Source organism: Myotis myotis, unplaced genomic scaffold, assembly GCF_014108235.1.
Source record: "Myotis myotis isolate mMyoMyo1 unplaced genomic scaffold, mMyoMyo1.p scaffold_m19_p_16, whole genome shotgun sequence".
In the NCBI taxonomy this organism is placed as follows: Eukaryota; Metazoa; Chordata; class Mammalia; order Chiroptera; family Vespertilionidae; genus Myotis; species Myotis myotis.
This window is the reverse complement of record NW_023416320.1, coordinates 13,253,810-13,275,520: the sequence shown is the minus strand read 5'-3', so window position 1 is coordinate 13,275,520 and position 21,711 is coordinate 13,253,810. Positions and strand designations below refer to the sequence as shown.

The 21,711-nt window shown below is 38.7% G+C and overlaps 1 protein-coding gene across 7 annotated transcripts in view; it reads left to right on the top strand.

The window, feature by feature from the left end:
* Positions 1 to 15,297, top strand: part of AZIN1 (antizyme inhibitor 1) — a 37,299-nt gene extending 22,002 nt beyond the window's left edge. For 4 of the 7 annotated variants that reach the window (XM_036337959.1, XM_036337961.1, XM_036337960.1 and 1 more), the window contains 10 exons: positions 98 to 295; positions 2,056 to 2,229; positions 3,010 to 3,182; positions 5,619 to 5,753; positions 6,731 to 6,812; positions 7,121 to 7,195; positions 7,919 to 8,081; positions 11,616 to 11,731; positions 12,361 to 12,575; positions 12,997 to 15,297. In XM_036337959.1, the coding sequence (XP_036193852.1) occupies positions 194 to 295; positions 2,056 to 2,229; positions 3,010 to 3,182; positions 5,619 to 5,753; positions 6,731 to 6,812; positions 7,121 to 7,195; positions 7,919 to 8,081; positions 11,616 to 11,731; positions 12,361 to 12,575; positions 12,997 to 13,105 (1,344 nt within the window). In that variant the 5' untranslated portion in view covers positions 98 to 193 and the 3' untranslated portion in view covers positions 13,106 to 15,297. The remainder of the gene's footprint in view (positions 1 to 97; positions 296 to 2,055; positions 2,230 to 3,009; positions 3,183 to 5,618; positions 5,754 to 6,730; positions 6,813 to 7,120; positions 7,196 to 7,918; positions 8,082 to 11,615; positions 11,732 to 12,360; positions 12,576 to 12,996) is intronic. The other 3 variants (XM_036337963.1, XM_036337965.1, XM_036337966.1) reach the window with 2 other exon arrangements.
* Positions 15,298 to 21,711: the final 6,414 nt, after the last annotated feature.

The following is a 21,711-nucleotide window of genomic DNA, read 5'->3' as shown; positions in this document are numbered from 1 at the left end:
TCATTAAATTTAGCATTTAGCACACTTTTGTTGACAACTCATACACTAAGGTAACTACTGAAATAATACAGATTTTTAAATAACTTATGTTTTGCAGTTTGTTGCATATTCTAAGGACCCAGACATAAGGATTGGTGGCCCGTCTCTTGTTTTTCCTGGTTTATGACTTTCGGCTTTGTGGAATACGGCTGAGATGAAAGGATTTATTGACGATGCAAACTACTTCGTTAGCCTGTTGGATGAAGGAACAAACCTTGGAGATGTTATTGATAACTATGTTAATGAACATACCCTGGTAAGTGCGCTGTCTTACATTTCTCAAATTTCTGAATTCTAAAATACCAATGCTTTATTTCCAAGATGTTAATCTAATAAGTACCTGTTCAGATGTTAACTTTTCCAGGTTGTCTTTTTTCTAGGTTGCCTTAACACTCCCCGTTCCCCTTGAGTAGGGATGAGGTTTTCTTTCCAGCCCACATTTTTTAAAAAACATGCTCCCTGATAGCCCTTTCCCTGCTGTGCCCTTGACTGAGAATTGAATGCTCCATCCTGCGGTGCTGAGGGCCCAAGCCATAACCAATGAACCGCACTGACCAGGGCTAGGTCTTCATTTATATTCCAGATAATCTTGTGTATGTGGACAGAGAATTGATAATTTACATTGAATGCTTACACTCTACTGCCCCTAGTGTCAGCTTCTACAAAATCATATTCCTGACTACTTAAGATCATTTATTTTTATTTTGTACTTATTGGTAGAATTATTTTTGTTTATCACCTTAATGATAGAATTTGCTTTTTTATTGGAGCTAATTTCCCATATTCCCCAAATTTGTTGAATTGTTTTCATGTTACTAGTGTTTAGTAATAGGATGAAAAAAACTTGTTCTTCTAGGGGTAGGTAAATAGAGAAAAATAAAACCAAAAAACTAATCTCCTCTTAACTTTTATAGATGTGCTCACCTTCCTACACCCCAGCAAAGTTCCTTTATTTCTGTCTTATCCTGCCATCAAAATTCGTGGGGGGGGGGGGCGGCACACTTTGTCATACTATTCAATCTGTAGAGCGAAGTCACTCTTCAGTTAATCTCTCATGATCTTTGACATTCTCTTTTCATCCATTCTTGTTTACAGTCTCAAATATTCCACATTTAGTAAATAGCTGTGCTCTCTTAATGATTTTATTTAATTGTATGTCTGAAGGTTGGTTTACAACTGAATATCTTGTTTCTCTTGCTGGTACTTAAAATTGATTTTTTTCCCATGTTAAAGTAAAAATAAAATATCTGCCTTTAGAACATTAGAAATGGCATTTCTTGTAAGAATGGGATAATTTCAGTACAACTGTCCCATATCTGCCACTCATAGCCCATAATTTCCAATCATGTCTATTTCCTGGTATGTTTCAGTAGTATATATGTTTTTCAAAACTATGTTTAAAAAATAGCAGTAGTAATGGTTTCATGGCTTTCAAAGCAATATTTGGATGTTGTATATTCTAGATAAGATTATTTTATCTGCCAACCAACATTTTCTGGCTGACAGGTACAGTCATCTCTCTACTCCAGGAGTAGGCACAGCTTTAAAATCATTACAGATCTTCCACGAATCCCTAATAAAATCACTTTTCTTTTGAAGGAAGGATAATTTTACTCTGGTTTATCTGATATTTAGTATACTTCTGGAATTTTAAATTTAATTTTGCTTTTTAAACAGTAGTATGGAAGGAAATAGGTAATCTCCATCCCCTCTACTCCTAAAAAGTAAAATTAAGGCAATTCTGAAATAGAAAGTCATTATAACATTTTTAAGTCAAAGTACAGAATATTTTATATGCCACAATATAGCAAAACAAAGAGTCAGATTTAAAAAAAAGAATATGTTTAGATTCTCCTTTTGTTCAGTCTAGCTTAATGCTTCACAAGCCTTACATGTAGTGTATAAATAATACATGTTTTGGCTCGTTTGTGGAGGAAAAAGGGAGTTCTTTCCTACTCAGTGGTACTCTGTTTTCAGTAGTTGTGACTGTTTCTCTTTTTTTCATGAACATAATAGACAGGGAAGAATGCATTTTTTGTGGGAGATCTTGGAAAGATTGTGAAGAAACACAGTCAGTGGCAGAACATAGTGGCTCAGATCAAGCCATTCTACACGGTAAAGTGCAACTCTACTCCAGCTGTACTTGAGATTTTGGCGGCTCTTGGAACTGGATTTGCTTGTTCCAGTAAAGTAAGTATTTTTTTCATTATTTTGCCATTAAACTACAACACTTAAAAAAATTAATTTTCTAACTTTTGGTTACCCACAACAGTTGGAGAAAAACTTCAAGGAAATTTGACTTTTGGATAGGTTTTTTAAAAACTCTTACTTAAATTTGAAGCCGAATAGTGGAATTGATCAACTTTTTAAGTGTGCTATCAATGAAAGGAAAGTTTCAATGAGATGAGACTTTTAAAAGTTTTCTTTATCTTTGACACTTTTCCTCCCTCATTCATATTCATTCTCTCTCTCTCTCTCTGATATATTTTTATTGATTTCAGAAAGGTAGAGAGAGATAGAAACGTCACTGATGAGAGATAATCATTGATTGGCTGCCTCCTGCACATCCCCTACTGGGATCTAGCCCGCAACTTGGGCATATGCCCTTGACCGGAATTGAACCAGGTTCCTTTAGTCCACAGGCCAACGCTCTGTATCCACTGAGCCAAACCAGCTAGGGCTATTCCTCATTCTTAGGCTAGACCTAGCTAGACCAAGTAACTTCTGATGACAAGTAATATTCTAAATTAAGAAATTTCTCTGGTGGTAATTATACCTTTTAAAAGGTTTTAACACAGGGTAGTATAGTAAGGATTACCAGAATATATACTATGGCATTATGTAATATTAATTTAACCTCATGTAACTTGAATTTAACAAAAACTAAATAAAAATATAAGGTAGTAATTGAGTGAAAAGTAATGGAAAATTTGCCTTTTAGATGACACTATTTAACATCTATTTTTACAGACCGAAATGGCTTTAGTGCAAGAATTGGGTGTGTCTCCAGAAAACATCATTTACATAAGTCCTTGCAAGCAAGTGTCTCAGATAAAGTATGCAGCAAAAGTTGGAGTGAACATCATGACATGTGACAGTGAAGTCGAATTGAAGAAAATTGCACGTAATCATCCAAATGCCAAGTAAGTGTAAAACTTAGTACCTGGGTAGATTATCTTCATTGCTTAGGGTTTGGGTTTGTCTTATCCTGGGAAAAGGAGGCAGTTATGTAGAGCAGTGGGGTGTATTATAATTACTTTAACTTATTTAAAATTTCTATATAGAATCTATGAACTCATAGCTTCAACTTCCAGTTTTGTATATTAAATATATATACATAGAATTTTTTTTTTACCTTCTTAGTGTAGGGAAAAACTAAATATGCTTATCCTTTATACTATTTTGTGCTTCTATCTCCCATCCAATTTTCTGAGTTGCCATTCCATTGCTAGTGTTTTATTGGCTATTTCTGACCCTTCAGGTGGAGTTAGGATAAGATAAGGACAGTTTAGGGCGTGAATTTATAATCTTCACCTTAATGAAGATGTGGTTGGTGGGATAAAAATTAGGGCCACAGCTATATTTTTATAACCATTTTAACCCTAACATATGTCATGTTAGGAACAAGATGCATTTTGGTCAGCTTTTTTCCCTGTTTAGCTAAGGATATATTCTGCTCTTGGCTGTAGCTCTTGAATGGTTGTCCTTAGTGATTTGAGGGATTTCTTTAAAGTCGACACTTCTATTTGAACAGGAAGTGTGATATATATATATATTATTTATTTATACACACACACATACATACATATATATATTTTTACTTTGCATTCCAAGATTCTTTTTTTTTTTTTAAATATATTTTATTGGTTTTTTTACAGAGAGGAAGGGAGAGGGACAGAGAGTTAGAAACATCGATGAGAGAGAGACATCGATCAGCTGCCTCCTGCACACCCCCTACTGGGGATATGCCCGCAACCAAGGTACATGCCCTTGACCGGAATCAAACCTGGGACCCTTCAGTCCGCAGGCCGACGCTCTATCCACTAAGCCAAACCGGTCAGGGCGAAGATTCTTTTATAAATTAAAAAATTTACTTTTTAAAAGCAAAACGTTTTGCCCTAGCTGGTTTGGCTTAGTGGATAGAGCGTCAGCCTGTGGACTGAAGGATCCCAGGTTCGATTCCGGCCAAGGGCACATGCCGTGGTTGCAGGCTTGATCCCCAGTGGGGAGCTTGCAGGAGGCAGCCAATCAATGATTCTCATCATTGATGTTTTTCTCTCTCCCTCCCTCTCCATTCCTCTCTGAAATCAATAAAGAAATATATATTTTTTAAAACAAAAAGTTTTAAGGCAAAAATAATCTCAAGAGGGATTCAATATATACTAAAAGTATATTGTATTAGCACAAAATTACTTGCTTTGCTTTCAGAGAGGAAGGGAGAGGGAGAGAGAGATAGAAATATCAGTGATGCAAGAGAATATCTTGTCGGCTGCCTTCTGCACCCGCACAACCCAGGCATGTGCCCTGACAATAAATCGAACCATGGCCTCCTGGTTCAGAGGTCAATGCTCAACCAGAGCCATGTGAGCTGGGCATGTTTGCTTGCTTTGAATGAGTTATATGTTCCTGGAAATGTGTATCATCCATATTTTTTTTGTATATTTATAATTTTCTTAAGTGATGTTAATGTTATCCTGAGAAAGGTATCCTGATAGGATTGACACCCTAAAAACTTTTGGGCTTTTAAAGGAAATTTTCTAGAGAACTGTCTCTAAAAGTTTCTGTTCCATGATCTTCTAAAGATAAGCCTTAATTTGGATGGAATGTTTACTGTGTTAAATTGTAAACTGAATGGTACATTTTTGCTAGAATTTATTCTACCCATAGAATAATTTAGTTTTTATCAGACTTGCCCACTCATCATCAGTCATTCACCAAAACTTCCTTGGAAAAACAGTATTTGTGTATTTGCAGTTTTTAGTGGTTTTGTAATCATTTGAAGATCTCATCATTTTGTCTAGATTGTCATGGTTTGAAAGGAAATACCGAGTAAATTTAAGTCAGTAGTCTAAAAAGCTTTTATACAAATAAAATAACTGAAAGCTTCCCAAATTTTTTGTTAGATATAAGAGGTTAATAGGAGGAATGTTCAGAATAAGTGGGTGGAAAGTTAGTGGCTAGAATAATTGAGAAATTTGAAACATTTGAAGCCCTAATATTTTTACTGAAAAAAAATGATGGCATTGCTATTCAATTTAGTCTTTCCAGGTGGATTTATGGACTGATGGACTTCATTTGAAAGTAATGTCTTTCATTACAGAGCCTTACCTACCCTTGCTGCTACAACAGAATCTTAACTTCCTATTTCCAAATTCCATCCTTTTAAGCTTCATGCTTTAGGCCCTAATTGCTAGTTTTTTCTCTATACAGGATTGTTTTTCATTAGGTTCACTTGATTCATCCGTCGCTGGATTTGGGAACACTGGCAACATAATGAAAATTTCTACAATCTTCAGGCTTCACATGTGCTGATGATGATGTAAACCAACTCTGCCCCAATCATCTTCCCCTTCTCTTAGGGTCTTACTACATATTGCAACAGAAGATAATACTGGAGATGAAGAGGGTAACATGAAGTTTGGCGCTACCCTGAAGAACTGTAGGCATATCTTGGAATGTGCTAAGGAACTTGATGTCCAAATTATTGGGGTTAAGTGAGTATTTGTTTTAAAATCATTTTATGGTGATAATCTTTGTCTTAAGATTATTGCTTTAAGACTTCATTTGTATGAACTCATAGATTCAACTTCCAGTTTTGTATAATATATATATATATGTGTGTATATATATATATATATATATATATATATATATATATATATATACACACACACACACACATATATACATATAATTTTTTTTACCTTCTTAGTGTAGGAAAAAACTGGATATGCTTTATCCTTTATACTATTTTGTGCTTCTATCTCCCATCCAGTTTTCTGAGTTGCCATTCCATTGCTAGTCCCATTATAGTACAGGATCTTGCTTTTTAAATTGTTCATAAAGATGAATAAAGAATCGTTGGTGTTAATCACTACTTTAGGTGACAATGTTGACATATTTAAGAGTTTTCACATTTCAACTCAGTTTTATTTTTTAAGTTAGCATAGAGGGGAAATAACTTTTTGAGGGTAAACTATGAATTTTAACAGATTTATGTAATCACTGCCACAATCAGAGTACAAAATCATACTTCAATTAAATTTAAGTATTCTCTTCTAAATCTGTCACTTACGTAATATTGACAAGTTCAGATGTCAGTAATATTCAGCTGAATTAACATTCATTTGTATTTCACAATAGACATGTTTTTATGTTTTGTCAGATAAAATTACACATTCATATTAATGGTTTTTGTGGCCCAGTTTTATTGGTGGAACTTGTTACTCTACCATTTCTGCAGAAATCTTCCCTTCCCCAGTCTGATAGCCATGAATCATGACTGATAACTCATTGTTAAGTATTGTAACTTGATAATTAGAGGTTAGGGCTTTTAATACTTTAACTATTCGGTAAAGTTAAGGTAAATACTTAATTGTAAGTCAATATGGTGAATGAGAATTGAAAGGAATTACAGGAAGGACCTCTAAAATTTGCTGCTGCTTTAAATTTATTACTTTATTTCTTTCAGATTTCATGTTTCAAGTGCTTGCAAAGAATCTCAAGTATACGTACATGCTCTATCTGATGCTCGATGTGTGTTTGACATGGCTGTAAGTTTTTTCCTTAAATTTTGATATTTTTATCAGGTTGTTAGAAAAACACTTTTATCTCTGAAGTACTCTCATTATACTTATGACGCACACCGTACTTATTTTTTTTTACATTATAAGCAGAGTTCCATACAGTTCATTTTTAAAGTGGGTGAAAGAATTAGTGATTTACTTGTCTGCAAGACAGTACAGACAACATCAGGAAGCTAACATATATAACATTTAATTTGCTGCTGTATTAAATGTCAGAACAGATATTTATCAACCTGGGAGGGGGTTTTCAAAATGTCCCTATTTTTCATCTCTAGGGAGAATTTGGCTTCACAATGAACATCTTAGACATTGGAGGAGGCTTCACAGGAACTGAATTTCAATTGGAAGAGGTAAACTCAGTGGGTGGACATACTGGAATAATCTCTTATTCCTTGCTACTTAGGTGGTAGATTAGTAAGTAGCCTAGGGTTTTTACAGCGGCAGGAACTAAAAGCCTGTAATATCTTTTTTTTTTTTTTTTTTTTTTAATATATTTTATTGATTTTCCACAGAGAGGAAGGGAGAGGGATAGAGAGTTAGAAACATCGATGAGAGAGAGAAACATTGATCAGCCGCCTCCTACACACCCCCCACTGGGGATGTGCCTGCAACCAAGGCACATGCCCTTGACCGGAATCGAACCCGGGACCCCTCAGTCTGCAGGCTGACGCTCTATCCACTGAGCCAAACCAGTTACAGCAAGCCTGTAATATCTGTTTAAAATTTGATTCTAAGAAAATGAGCAGGCAATGAGAAGACCTAGCTAACTTTGATAAGTTTAATAAAATAAATTTTTTTTACCTCTGTATCATAATAACTTTATCACAGAAAAGTTTCTATTCTGTTATGCTCTTACAGACTACTTGATGGTACAAATTCACAACATGGATAACTTAAGTTATTTTATCCATGTGTATGTCACTCCTTAATTTCCTGCTCTGTCCTCCTCCACATTCTATAATACCTAAAAATCGATTTGAAGTTTTGATCCCTTGTTGCTAGACAGGAACGTGGCTTAATTTGAATTGTCTAATCCAATATTGAAACCATAATGTGGGATTTAAAATCCATAGGTGAATCATGTTATCAGCCCTTTGTTGGATGTCTACTTTCCTGAAGGATCTGGCATTAAGATCATTTCAGAACCTGGAAGCTATTACGTGTCTTCTGCATTTACACTTGCAGTTAATATCATTGCAAAGAAAGTTGTTGAAAGTGATAAATTTTCCTCTGGAGGTAAGTTACAAAGTTTATAGTTTCTTCTGTTAGTAGATAATTCCAATTATTTTGAAGATGAATTCATCAGATACTATAGTGTAATTATATTGTATGACATTTTATGGATTATATAGGTGGGTGGTCTTCAGCCAGCTATAGGCAGTTTGGGAACTTTTCAAAATGTCCATCAGACGTCCTGAATGCAACTCTCATGTGCTGATGTTGAGCTAGGCATGTTTTAGATACACTTCCCCCAGGTGATTCTCATCCCTTGTTAAGAAGCAGTGTTTTATTATGCGGGTTTTTTTTTAGTCACATGAGTCACAGGGAGAATCTGCCTCGTACTTGCTTACATAACAAAGGCCAACAGAGTCCTTTTAATCTAGACAGTCTAAAAGTATCATTTATTTATTTTCAAAATTCACTATTTTTAAAAAAATACTTTCATTGATTTCAGAGAGGAAGGGAGAGGGAAAGAGAAACATCAATGATGAGAGAGAATCATTAATCGGCTGCCTCCTGCATGCCCCCCATTGGGGATCAAGCCTGCAACCCAGGCATGCGCCCTTGACCAGAATCGAACCTGGGACCCTTCAGTCCACAGGCTGACACCCTATCCACTGAGCCAAACTGGCTAGGGCTAAAAATATCACTTTTAAAAAAATGGGTAGGAAGGTACTGTTCTACATTAAGGAGACTTATTTCTTCCCGTAGTTTTTTTCCTGTAAATAAGCAAGAGTGAGGTAGTCTTTTTTTTTTACCTTTGAGTTCTTAATAAACATATTTGTATATCAAGAGCTGTGTGGTACACCACAGGGCGCACATTTGGTTTCTCCCTCTCCCTGCTGTAACTCCCTTCCCAATGAGAAGCCTCGCTCCCGTTATTCCTTTCTCTCACTTGCTTAAGCCTAGAACACACAGGAGGAGTTTCCAGAATAGCCAATCCATACCACTGCACAACAGCAAGCCATTAACTAGACCAAGCATGTCAAACTCAAAGGCTAGCACGAGCCAAATCAACACGGTTTAAGTTTATGTGGGCCGCAAAAAAAAAAAAAAGCTTCCATTTTCATAGAAATGTAGGTTTATTTCGATTGAGACATGCTAAATACAAAGGGCTGAAATCAATGTCATTGTTAACATAAAATAATAGAACATTTTAATAAGAATGAATATTTTTTTCTTGAACATTAATTTACCAGACACTGAATAACTGCACAAATTCATAGGCGTAACGCAAGTAAACCTATTTTTCTTGTTCTCCAAAAGCGAAATATTTTCTGTTGCACACAGCAAAGAAGTCAGTACAAGACTAATGACGATGTGGCAATCAGCTGCTAAAATATTAGCTGCTAGTATTAGTGGAGAGAAATGGTGTGCCTGCGCATAAGGCACATAAGGGAAATGAATGCAACACGATTATAGTAATCAGTCATTAGCGAATGTGGTTCTTTATTAATAATTATGCATAACAGGATATTGTAAAAATTAGGTTATGAAATTTTTATTAAAACGTTTCTTACATACCCGTTATATTGGGTTATATTGGCTGAGCCGCAAAAATATTCGTTGAGGGCCATGAGTTTGACAAACTGAACTAGACCAGCCGTGGGCAAACTACGGCCCACGGGCTGGATCCAGCCCGTTTGAAATGAATAAAACTATTGAAAAAAAAGACCGTACCCTTTTATGTAATGATGTTTACTTTGAATTTATATTAGTTCACACAAACACTCCATCCATGCTTTTGTTCCGGCCCTCCGGTCCAGTTTAAGAACCCATTGTGGCCCTCGAGTCAAAAAGTTTGCCCACCCCTGAACTAGACGCAGTATCTGTTTAGGTTTGGAGTGGGTTTTTTTGACATACAGTGAGCACAATCTTAAGTATGTTATTTGATGAGTTAATGAAGACATAGTGATATCCCTTTCAAAATATAATTTTCATATCTTAGAATTATTCTTTCTCAGTTATGTTCCCTCGCCAAACACTGTTCTGATTATTTTTCTGCCATAGATTAATTTGAGCTGCCTTTACTTCATATAAATGGAATCATATAGCACAGTGGTCGCCAACCTTTTGGACTGCACAGACCACCAGTGGTCCGCAGACTACTGGTTGGCAACCACTGATAATAGAATATATTCTTTTGTTTAAGAAAGCTCAGTATAATATATCTGATTGAACCATTTTGCTTCATGTTTATTGCTAATATTCTACTGTGAATACAGTTTATACATTCTCTTGCTAATGAATATTTAGTTTCAGTTTTGGGCTATTATGAATAAAACAACATTCTTGTACAAATCTTAATACTTGGGTAAATGATTAAGAATAGTTATTCGGTCATAGAATAGAGGTTTTCAAAGATATCAATGTGGTGGTCCTATTTTACCCTCCCCCAGGCAGTGTAAATTACATGCAGGTTCTGCTTGTTTCCCCACCTTTATTGATTTTTTAAAATATATATTTTTATTTATTTCAGAGAGGAAGGGAGAGGGAGAGAGATAGAAACATCAGTGATGAGAGAACCACGCCCCCCACCAGGAATGGAGCCCGCAACCGGGCACGGGCACAGTCCGCAGGCCAATGCTCTACTCACTGAGCCAAACTGGCTAGGGCAATTTTTTTTTTTTTTTTTGCATTGCATTGCATTGCATTGCCTATCTTATCCATTCAGTAAGTGTGTGGTGGTGATAGCTCATTGTAGTTTTAATTTGTATTTACCTGGTGATGAATGATGTAGAGCACTTTTTCATATGTTCATTGGTTATTTTCCTTAGTGTAATGCTTTTTTTTTTTTTTTTTTTTTTTTTTTTTTTTTTTTTGCTAACAGTTTTGTTTAAGGTTATGTCAGTATATATCTGTGGGTTGTTTTTGTTTTTTTTAACATTGACTTTTAGAGAGAGAGGAAAAGAAGAGGGATAGACAGAAATATTGATGAGAGAAAAACATCATTGATCAGCTGCCTCCTGCACGCCCCCTGTTGGGGTTCTAGCCGACAACCCTGGCATGTGCTCTGACCTGTAATCCAACCGGGACCTCCAGGTTCATGCCCAACCACTGAGCACACCGGCTAGGCTGTAGGGGTTTTTTAAGTTAAATATTTTGAGGCCCGGTGCACAACATTCGTGCAGGGGAGAGGGGGAGTTCCTCAGCCTGACCTGCGGTCTCCTGCAGTCCCTCACCCCTTGGCTTCGGCCCGCTCCCACCACTGCTGCTGTGCTCGCCAGCTGTGAGCCCGGCTTCTGGCTGAGTGGCACTCCCCCTGTGGGAGCACACTGACCACCAGGAGGTAGCTCCTGTGTTGAGCATCTGCCCCCTGGTGGTCAGTGCACATCACAGGACCGGTTGTTCTGCCATTCGGTCAATTTACATATTAGCCTTTTATTATATAGGAGGATGTGAAAACTAGGAATCTGTTCTATAAATTTTTAATGTGAAAACTAGGAGTCAGTTCTATATATAAATTTTTTATGTATTTGATATGCATTTCATGATAACTATTAGGCATTTTACTATAAATTCACCTTCATTTTTTCCTCTTTATTTCAGTAGAAAAAACCGGAAGTGATGAACCAGCCTTTGTGTATTATATGAATGATGGTGTTTATGGTTCTTTTGCAAGTAAACTGTCTGAGGACTTGAATACCATTCCAGAGGTTCACAAGGCAAGTTCTATTACAAATAATGTTAAATCTGCTCACTTGGCAGTTTGTAAATTGAGCTGATATTTTAAAGCTGTATCCTAGTTTTTGAAGAAATACTTTAGGTTAGGTACTACTGCCCTTTTTTGAGGATCTGCACTCTTTAGTCTGTTGCTTTAGATCAGCGGTTCTCAACCTGTGGGTCGCGACCCCTTTGGGGGTCGAACGACCCTTTCACAGGGGTCGCCTAAGACCATCGGAAAACACATAGATAATTATGTATTGTTTTTGTGATTCATCATTATGCTTTAATTATGTTCAATTTATAACAATGAAAATACATCCTGCATATCAGATATTTACATTACGATTCATAACTAGCAAAATTACATTTATGAAGTAGCAATGAAAATAATTTTATGGTTGGGGGTCACCACCACATGAGGAACTGTATTAAAGGGTCGTGGCATCAGGAAGGTTGAGAACCACTGCTTTAGATGGAGTTATGAAGGACTACCACTGATCCTGGCTCTAGACCTGCCTTTCATAGCACATTGGATCTGAGATAGTAAAAAATGCTCTTATCTACCCTCAAATTCAGTAACCTGCATGAGTGAAAACTTACACTTTAAAATACTTTTTCTTTCCTACAGAAATACAAGGACGATGAGCCTCTGTTTACAAGCAGCCTTTGGGGTCCATCCTGTGATGAGCTTGATCACATTGTGGAAAAGTGTCTTCTTCCTGAGCTGAATGTGGGAGATTGGCTTATCTTTGATAACATGGGAGCAGATTCTTTGCATGAACCATCTGCTTTTAATGATCGTCAGAGGCCAGCTATTTATTACATGATGTCATTCAGTGATTGGTAAGGTGTTTTTATTTTAAAGCAGATTTGATATTTGAGGTGACAGAATGTTTGCTAATTTTTAAAAAAATACATATTTTTATTGATTTCAGAGAAGAAGGGAGAGGGAGAGAGAGATAGGAACATCAATGATGAGAGTCATTGATCGGCTGCCTCCTGCACATGCCACACCGGGGGTCAAGCCCACAACCCGGGCCTATGCCCTGACCGGGAATCGAACCGTGACCTCCTGGTTCAGAGGTCCATGCTCAACTACTGAGCCATGCCGGCTGGGCACTAATTTTAATTTTGTGATGAGTGCATAACTTAAAGTAATAGCAAAACATTCATCTTTTAAGGGTTATTGAAAGATATTTTATTGTCTGTTAAGTAAGTAGTTCGGTGATCTTTGTGCATAAATTCTGAATTATCTCTTATGTAGGTATGAGATGCAAGATGCTGGAATTACTTCAGACACGATGAAGAACTTCTTCTTTGTGCCTTCTTGCATCCAGCTGAGCCAAGAAGACAGTTTTTCCACTGAAGCTTAAAACAGGCATTAACGAACGCTTCTTTAGATCTGAAGTTGCAGGTTAAGCTTGTCTGGTCTACATTCCAGTGTGGGAAAAATTCAATCAATCTTATTCTGTTAATTCTCTTGGAAACAAACTACTAGTAATAACTATTTGGGACCAGACAAAAACAGCTTTCATCTATAATTCATTGGGGGTTAATTGGGAAATTTAGATGATGTATCCAGATTTAAACTTAACAGTTTGTTCTGCCCCTTAAGCGTTTAAAATAAAATATGCAACAAAATGGATGACTTAGTGGAGATGGAAGCCCATTAATTGGGTTCCCCATTAAATCGTTTACATACAAGTACACAGTTTTTATACTAAGGATTTGTGTTTAAAGTCTTGTAAAGTTAATGTCTTTCACCCAGATATATCAGATGTCAGTGGAAGACCAGTGTGACTTCATTAGATGCGTTTAGTGTATTTAGAAAGTGTAAATTTGTGCTTTGAACTGTAGTTTAATAAATGTAAAATTGCATCATAGTATTTGTTGTATTTGACCTAATGTAACCCTTGTATGATTGCAATAAAATTTTGTGTAGATTTTACTGTTTTTTCAGGCTAAAACTTTGGGAAAGGGGCTAGCTAGCAAAGGTAGTTTTGAAATAGATGTGTATATGGACTGTTTTGAAGGTTATTTTCTTTTATAGCCCACTTAAATTTAGTTTGACTCAGTACATTTCAGTTATTTAACTAGTAATTTAAATAAAATGTTTCATTGTGAAGTTCAGATGCATCATGGAGAGTTGATGTGCAGTAAGCATGATGTTTAACAATTTTAACACCAAAAATGTTAATCCTGCATAAACCAATTGTAATAATAGGTGTTTCTGTATAGATAGAATGCATAGAGTAACTTAGTAAATCTTTGAATCACAAATCTTTTGGCTGAGATGGACAATTCTATTAAATACTCTGAATAACCTGGGGGGAGGAAAATTAAAATTGCAGAAAACTCTGCAGCACACTAAAACTTAAAGAAGGGCTACATCTATATCCAGAAACCTGATACTCTTGCATGGAATATTATTTAATTTCAGAGTTGTGAGGGGCTGAGGGGGAATCACACCTATTTCCAATTTCTCAGTTTGCAGTGATTTCAAACTTTAGGGGTTTGTTTTATTTAGCCAATCGATTAGTTTCTTATTTCCCCATTTGTTCAGCTTAGTTATGCTTTTAATTCTTTTCATACTAAAATTTTATGGTGATTGGGGGGAAGGGAGTTAGGGTCACTTATCTGACAGTTGTTGCCAGGAATTTGCATTGTTCACTGCTAGTATATTAGTAATCCTAGATCTCAGAATCATAATAGTAATAAAATAAACAACAGGGGTCATATTTTCCTAACTTACTCTATGTTCAGATGTAGAATTTCTGTCTCCCAAGAGGAAATGTGACTTCACTTTGGTGCCAACAGACAGAAAATTCTACCTGTGCTACATAGGAGAAGTTTGGAATGCACTTAATAGCTGGTTTTTACACCTTGATTTCAAGGTGGAAAGAAATTGATCATGAATCTCAATAAATTTCACTTAAACCAGTAGGTGCTTAATATTTTTTGATTTGATTAATGCCCATTTGAATTTTATGGGTTCTACTAATGAGAAAATTTAGGACCCCAATCCATTGTCATCTTATACCTTGGACTTTACCAAGGTATAATACGGGGTTTTATGCAAAATTCCAAGCTACCATGCAACTTTTTTTAACCGAAATAAGGAGGAGGAATTGTTCCCAACCTTTTTTGCATATTGTGCTTTGGTCCAGAAACGCCAGATCTTTTAAAAGATGTTACAATTTTGAGTCTTTGGCTTGACTATACAACCTTGAGCTTCATGGAGTGTCAATTGAGCTGTTCTATGTATAACAGCTCAAGAGTTGCAAAATCACATGTGAACGATACGGTAATTTTAAGAAATGTCTGTATTGTATTTGAAGACTGTTTGCCATAAATCTGAAGTTTGAACTTATGTATTTCAATTTTTATGCTAAAAAAAGTACTAAATTAATGTAACAACCTTTTTTTTAATTTACAATATTGTAATCTCGGTTCAGAATTTAACTGACTATAAAACCCAAATGATTTCTATATAGTAAATTGAACTGTAAAGGTAACTTGTGTGTGATTCTGAATACACAGATAAAATGTTTTTTATTCCTCCTTACGTTTTATTTTGATGGCTTCTATTGTGAAAGAAAGTTAAAATTCCTTATCAGCTTTGGATATTAGCTTGCTGAGCATTATTTCAGAATCTTATTTTATTACAGAGCAACAAACTGAATTTGGTAAAATGATGCTGGGCATTACAGAAGGAACAATGAAGATTTTGATAAAATCATATACACACACACACACACTTACAGCCACATTTTCTAGGCACATTAATTGATCAGCCTCCTAACAATTTTAAACTTAGACAAGGTGAAATAATTTATAAATTGACCTAGTTATTCCAAGTAAACATGAGCACAGATGATATACCATTCAGTGCAAATATTGGGTTGAAAAAGTCACACTGCAGTCTTTTGGTCCTTGAATAGGGGAGTTAAAATTTCCTCTAGTTAGCAACTTGACCAACAAAGAATGCTTGCTTAATGGCTTCAAAGTATGAAATCAGAAAATAAGTCCATATCCAAGTTACAGTAATTCTTGTCTACCCTGAAGGCAAAGTAGAAGTATGGTTCAGGTCAGTCATGGCGAACCTATGACACTCATTTTTTTGGTTGATTTTTCTTTGTTAAATGGCATTTAAATATGTAAAATAAATATCAAAAATATAAGTCTTTGTTTTACTATGGTTGCAAATATCAAAAAATTTCTATATGTGACACGGCAGCAGAGTTAAGTTAGGGTTTTTCAAAATGCTGACACGCCGAGCTCAAAAGGTTTGCCATCACTGGTTTAGGTATTTGCAGGTGGAGGCCTTCGGCATGGCCAGGAGTAAGGAAAACCAGTTCTGTTCTTTACTGGCCATTTGCTGGGGGCTGGTCTCTACCTGTTTTTAAAGCAATAAGCTACCAGCTGTAAGGTCGCTGTATTTTCTAGCAAAAGTATGTTACAGCTACAATTTCTGGAGCTTTTTCTCTGCTGGGGCGAATCAGATTTGGGTCATGGATCATTTGGGCTGAACATTTTCCCAGCTTTGCTAATTAGGGGCAGGGAAAGGACAGAAATAGGAAAGGGCTCTGAGTTTGAAGAAATTCTGGTCATGTATGATTATTTGGGCAAGTTAAACCTAATCTGAAAAGTAGCAGTTCCTACTCTTAAATGTATGGAGGAATTTTGTGGATATTACATGTGTCTTAATCATAGTACATATTTTCGCCCAGAAAGGAGTATAGGTAGGGGAACATGAAGCCACTCCAGCTGAAGGTACTCAGACTCAGTGTTACACAGTTGAAGGATTTGGATTTGATTTATTGGAAATGGGCTGGGCAAACATTTTTATTGGCAGTGAATAGAAGGTTTTCTCTGCCCAACATGCTCACTTTGTGTGTTGTGGACTTTGGCTTCAGAAGCAATTCCATTGTTAATGGTCTTTTCAAATTCGAACTCAACCATAATATCGCTTATGTCTGTCAACAGCCTTTGCAGTTGATGGCTTAGTGAGAAACTTAGCAGTGGATCAATTATGGGAAGTTGGTGAATTAAGAATCTGCCACTGACAGATGAAGTGATGGTGTGTTGGCAGTAGAAAAAGGGTTAAGTTAGAGTGCAAAAGATGACCTTGCAGTGAACTAGTGGGATCTGCTTGAATGTAGTCCCAGGTGCTAGTTAAAGCTTTTCGTAAATAATGGTGCCAGACTTCATCCAGGGCGTGCCTGTGCCTGCAACCTTGTCACCAGTTTCTAGCTTTTTTAGCAGTATGCAGAAGAGGGGACACTTGGCTAAAGTTTAGAAATTTCAATTCTCTGTATTTCATTTATTTCCTCCTATCTGTTTTCTGTTCCTGAAATCGTTACACTTTCTCAGCTCCATATTCCAAGTCTGTTTTTCATTTCTGCAACCTAGTTTCCAAGCTAAGGGTGCAATTTTGGACACCCCCCACCCCCACCCCCCCGCCCCAAGTTCTAGATAGTGTTTTCTCCAAATTGTTGTTTCCTGTTTCTGAGTTCTGTCTTTCATTCGAGGTATTCCTTAGGTGCCTGGTAACAACCCTGTGTCAGTGGATTCCCTATGTCGGTGGTCGGCAAACTGCGGCTCGCAAGCCACACGCGGCTCTTTGGCCCCTTGATTATGGCTCTTCTTAAGCCTTAGGAGTACCCTAATTAAGGTAATAACAATGTACCTACCTATATAGTTTAAGTTTAAAAAATTTGGCTCTCAAAAGAAATTTCAATCATACTGTTGATATTTGGCTCTGTTGACTAATGAGTTTGCTGACCACTGCCCTATGTCCTGCCTGAAGGTGATGGGCCATCTGCAGTGTCCAGAAGCCAAGTGAGGTCAGAGGGTTGGGCTTCTGGACAGTAAGACAGTCCTGCCCCCAGTGGTGCCCAGTTCCACCTGGAGGCCCATTCCGGAGGCCCATTCATACCCTGTCTAGACGAATGTCCAAGAGGGCTCCTGCCCAGCTGGCAGCATAGGAATAAGGGTCTGGGATTTGAATGCTTAGACTTTTAAGTGATGTCTTTGCCAGAGGTCGGGACTGGCCAATTGCTGTACCTTTTAGAATTAGCTTTCTGTTTCCCTATTGCCTGCTTGGGACTCTTATTTCCTACAGCTGCTAAGTAATTTACTAACGTGTCCACTTTCCAGTTTCCATTTTTCATCTCTTCTCTCATTGTGTTTTTGCCCTTATAAATTCCCTTTTAGTTCAGGAAGAAAAAAAAGGCAATGTGTTCACCACTGTTATTGTGTCCCTCCATATATAACCACATGGATAAATCTTGTCAAGAGGCCTTTTAGATTTGGGGAGACCAAGCTATCTCCATCTGCCTCAGGGAACCTAATTTGGGGGTGGGGGATTTTAAAGGTATTCTGGTATCTATACTAATAGAAGGGTAACATGCTAATTAGGCCGGGTGACTGGCCATCTCCCAGGCGTCCAACTTCCTTCTGGACAAAGCCATGGTGGTGGGGGCCGAGGCAGAGGCAGTTAGGGGCAATCATGCCAGCAGGGGAAGGCCATGGGGGGCCATCAGGCTGGCAGGGGAGGGCAGTTGGGGTCCATCAAGGCTGGCAGGGGAGGGCAGTTGGGGTCCATCAAGGCTGGCAGGGGAGCGGTTAGGGGCGATCAGGCAGGCAGGCAGGCAAGTGGTTAGGAGGCAGCGGTCCCGGATTGTGAGAGGGATATCCCCCGAGAGGTCCCAGATTGGAAAGGGTGCAGGCCGGGCTGAGGGACAAAAATTTCAGCACCAGGCCTCTAGTCCAAACATAGAAAGCTGAAGTTTTTGCACAAGGTTACAGGAATGGTATATGACAGCATTTTAACAATTGACTTGCATCTCGTGTGGCTTATTGGTACACTTATTCCAACAATCCTTTACCATAGTGACATCCTATGGCATAGAGTTTAATTTCTGCATTTATCTAAAATTGTTTTTAAGCTTAATGAGTGATATGCTTATAAATTATAACTTATGCAGCAGTCACATGTAGCCTGAGCTTTGGCTGCTACAGTTTTGATGCACTGAAGGCGCTTTGTATGTTTGTGTCAGTGCCCAGCAATGTCCTGCGCCTCTGAAGGTGCCCTCCCTTCCTGTGAGTTCTCAGCAGAAATAAGGAAGCCAGAGCATTTTCAAAGTTAGGTTTCCTTTTCTAACTCTACAAGAATGGAAACAACACAGAGCTTGCTGGGAGAGGAAAGAACTTCCGTGGTTCCCAAAAGCAGGGCATTTAAAAATGCTAAGAACGGGTCTCCCTAATACGCCTTCATGTTGCCCTCCTAAGAACTGGGTTTAGGAAAGGTTAGGAAACACAGAAAAGTGTAGAGCCGAACATACAAGACGTTCACATTCAGAAAGAGTTTCACTTCCCAAGATGCTACTGCCCCTGCCTTGGAAGTCCAGTGAGTTTCACTGTAACTTGAGATCTGCTTTCCTAAAACTCGTTACCCTGTGACTGCACAGTGGGCTGATGGGAAACATGGGGTTCAGAGCAAAGAGTCCAACGTTGTCCGTGCAGCATTGCAATATAGATAGAACCAAGCTGCAGTCTTTACGTTAAACGCATAAATATACAGTCATTTAAAAGACCCACAGTTTGCAGCAGGGCCATGGCTTTTGAGTTCCTGTGAACTCACATTGAAACTGGATGGGCGGTTGTAACATCGGTTGTGGATTGGGTGTGGCTCATACGCACTTGGTGAACTAAAGTAGCTGGTAGATGATTGGGGAATGTGCGTTTTGTACGTTCCTACGCAGTTTGGTTCAGCTGGGTGCAGCTTTCTGCTTTCCCTGGTGTTTCTATAAGACAAATTATATTAGGAGTCGTGGAGTTTGTTATCTTAACATTGATCCCTAATAAACCAGTCACCCTGAAACAAAGTGGTTTAAAAATGTAATAGAACTGATTTATTTTCACCCTGTTGAGAGTAGAGTTGAAGGATTATACTCCAGCCTTCACTATCAGCAGCCCCACTGTTGAATGACAGCAATTTGATGGCAATACTGGGAAGAAAAGCTATTTAATCAGGGACCAACATCTCAAGAGCCTCATGAGCCTATGACACATAGTCAGAAATGAGCTGTAAGTTCCCTAGAGATTTTCTCATCTAATTTCCTTGTTTTATGTGTAAAGACAGGGAGACCCAGATATGTTCAGGAATGTGCCCCAAATTTTACAGCCAGGACGTTAGAGCCAGGATTTGAACCTAAGACTTGATAAATCCCGGTCACTGTCTGACTGGGTGTCCTGGACACAGATAGGGACAAACATGCAGGTCGGTTGCAAGTGCTCTTGGGAGATGGGAGGCAGTAGAGGGCAGAGAGAAGCTCATCCACAGTGTGGTTCCCATGGAGGCCTTAGCTGAACCTTTGGGGAGTCCTGGAGCTGGGCTGGCCCTTCAGAGTTGAACCAAATTGAGACATGGGGGCTGGGACTTTGGATCCCAGTATCAGCCTGTCTTTGGCCACAGGCTGCACCTTGTAAGGAGGCTCAACCTGGGACAAGCAGTTCCCTGTAGCAGAGGGCAATTCTCAGTGATGAACAAGGTTGGGAGTGTCATCCCACACAGCAAAAGGTTGTGGGTTCGATTCCCAGTTAGGGCACATAACCTAGGTTGCGGGTTTGATGCCCCTGGCTGGAGTGTGCGGAAAGCAATTGATCGATGTTTCTCTCTCTCTCTCTCTCTCTCTCTCTCTCTCTCTCTCTCTCTCTCTCTCTCTCAAACAGAGGTCTCAACCTGTGGGTCGCGACCCCTTTGGCGGTCGAACGACCCTTTGACAGGGGTCGCCTAAGTCCGTCCTGCATATCAGATATTTACATTACGATTCCTAACAGTAGCAACATCACAGTTATGAAATAGCAACGAAAATAATGTTATCGTTGGGTCACAACATGAGGAACTGTATTTAAAGGGCCAGAAGGTTGAGAACCACTGCTCTAAATCCATAAGCATATCGTTGAGTGAGGATTAAAAATAATTAAAAAATACTTTATTATTTAAAAAACTAGATGAAATGGAGGTGAAGTTAGTACAAAAGTGATCATAAGGTCCTACTAAAGGCTGACCCCATTTTGACTGAAGCAGCCAGGGTTAAAGGAAAATACATTTAATACAAACTTTTAAAAAATGTTAACAAAATTCAAAGCACTCGGAGAATATGAGTGAGGTTTTCTTTCTCTGTGCAGAGCACAATGCCAGGGGCTATGAAGCCCAAAATGCTTTCTCTGACGAGGGCCCATGCAGCTGCTGGCCTCCGGTGCATGGGAAGAGAGACCTGCCAGGCTTCCGGGATGCAGCTCAGAGCTCAGGGTTGGGCGGCAGTGGCACATTTCCCCACTAGATGGAGCCTGTGGATTGCCTTTGCTCCTAGTGCCCGGGAAGTTGCAGCAAACAACTTTTTCTCCGTGTACTTAGCTGGTCTCATGGAGAATTGAATTCGTATATCCTATCGTGTTTCTGAAGGTCACAAGTGCCTGTGCATCGCTGTCCTTTGCGTTGCTGCAGTGGGTTTTGGAGTGGGGTGGAGCCAAGAGGAAGAGGGGCCCCCTGCCTCCCTCCCCTCCACCTACTCCTATACGCCCACCTCTAGCAGCAAGAGCCTTTTGCCACTGCAAATCCCAAAGTACAGGTTCCCAGTTTCCATGACAACTTGTGGAGCTCAGAGCCCAATGTGAACCGCCGTTCCTGGGTGAGAGAAAAGCCAGAAGACCGAGGTGCTCAAGAGATGTGGCTCTTTCCAGGTGGGTGTGAAACTCCAAGTTGGAATGCCAGGCCCACCAAGGACATGCCTATCTACTGCCACACCAAGCCAAGCGTGGTTCGCTTGGTGCATCCACGGAACCCACACACCAGGCAAGCCTTTGCAGCCTCTCAACCTGAGGGGGTTAGGGTGGGCCTTTGGAAGGGCCAGGAGGTGGAGGCAGCTTGCAAAGCGGGAAAGAATTAGGACTGGTTGGTTGGGAGAAAGGG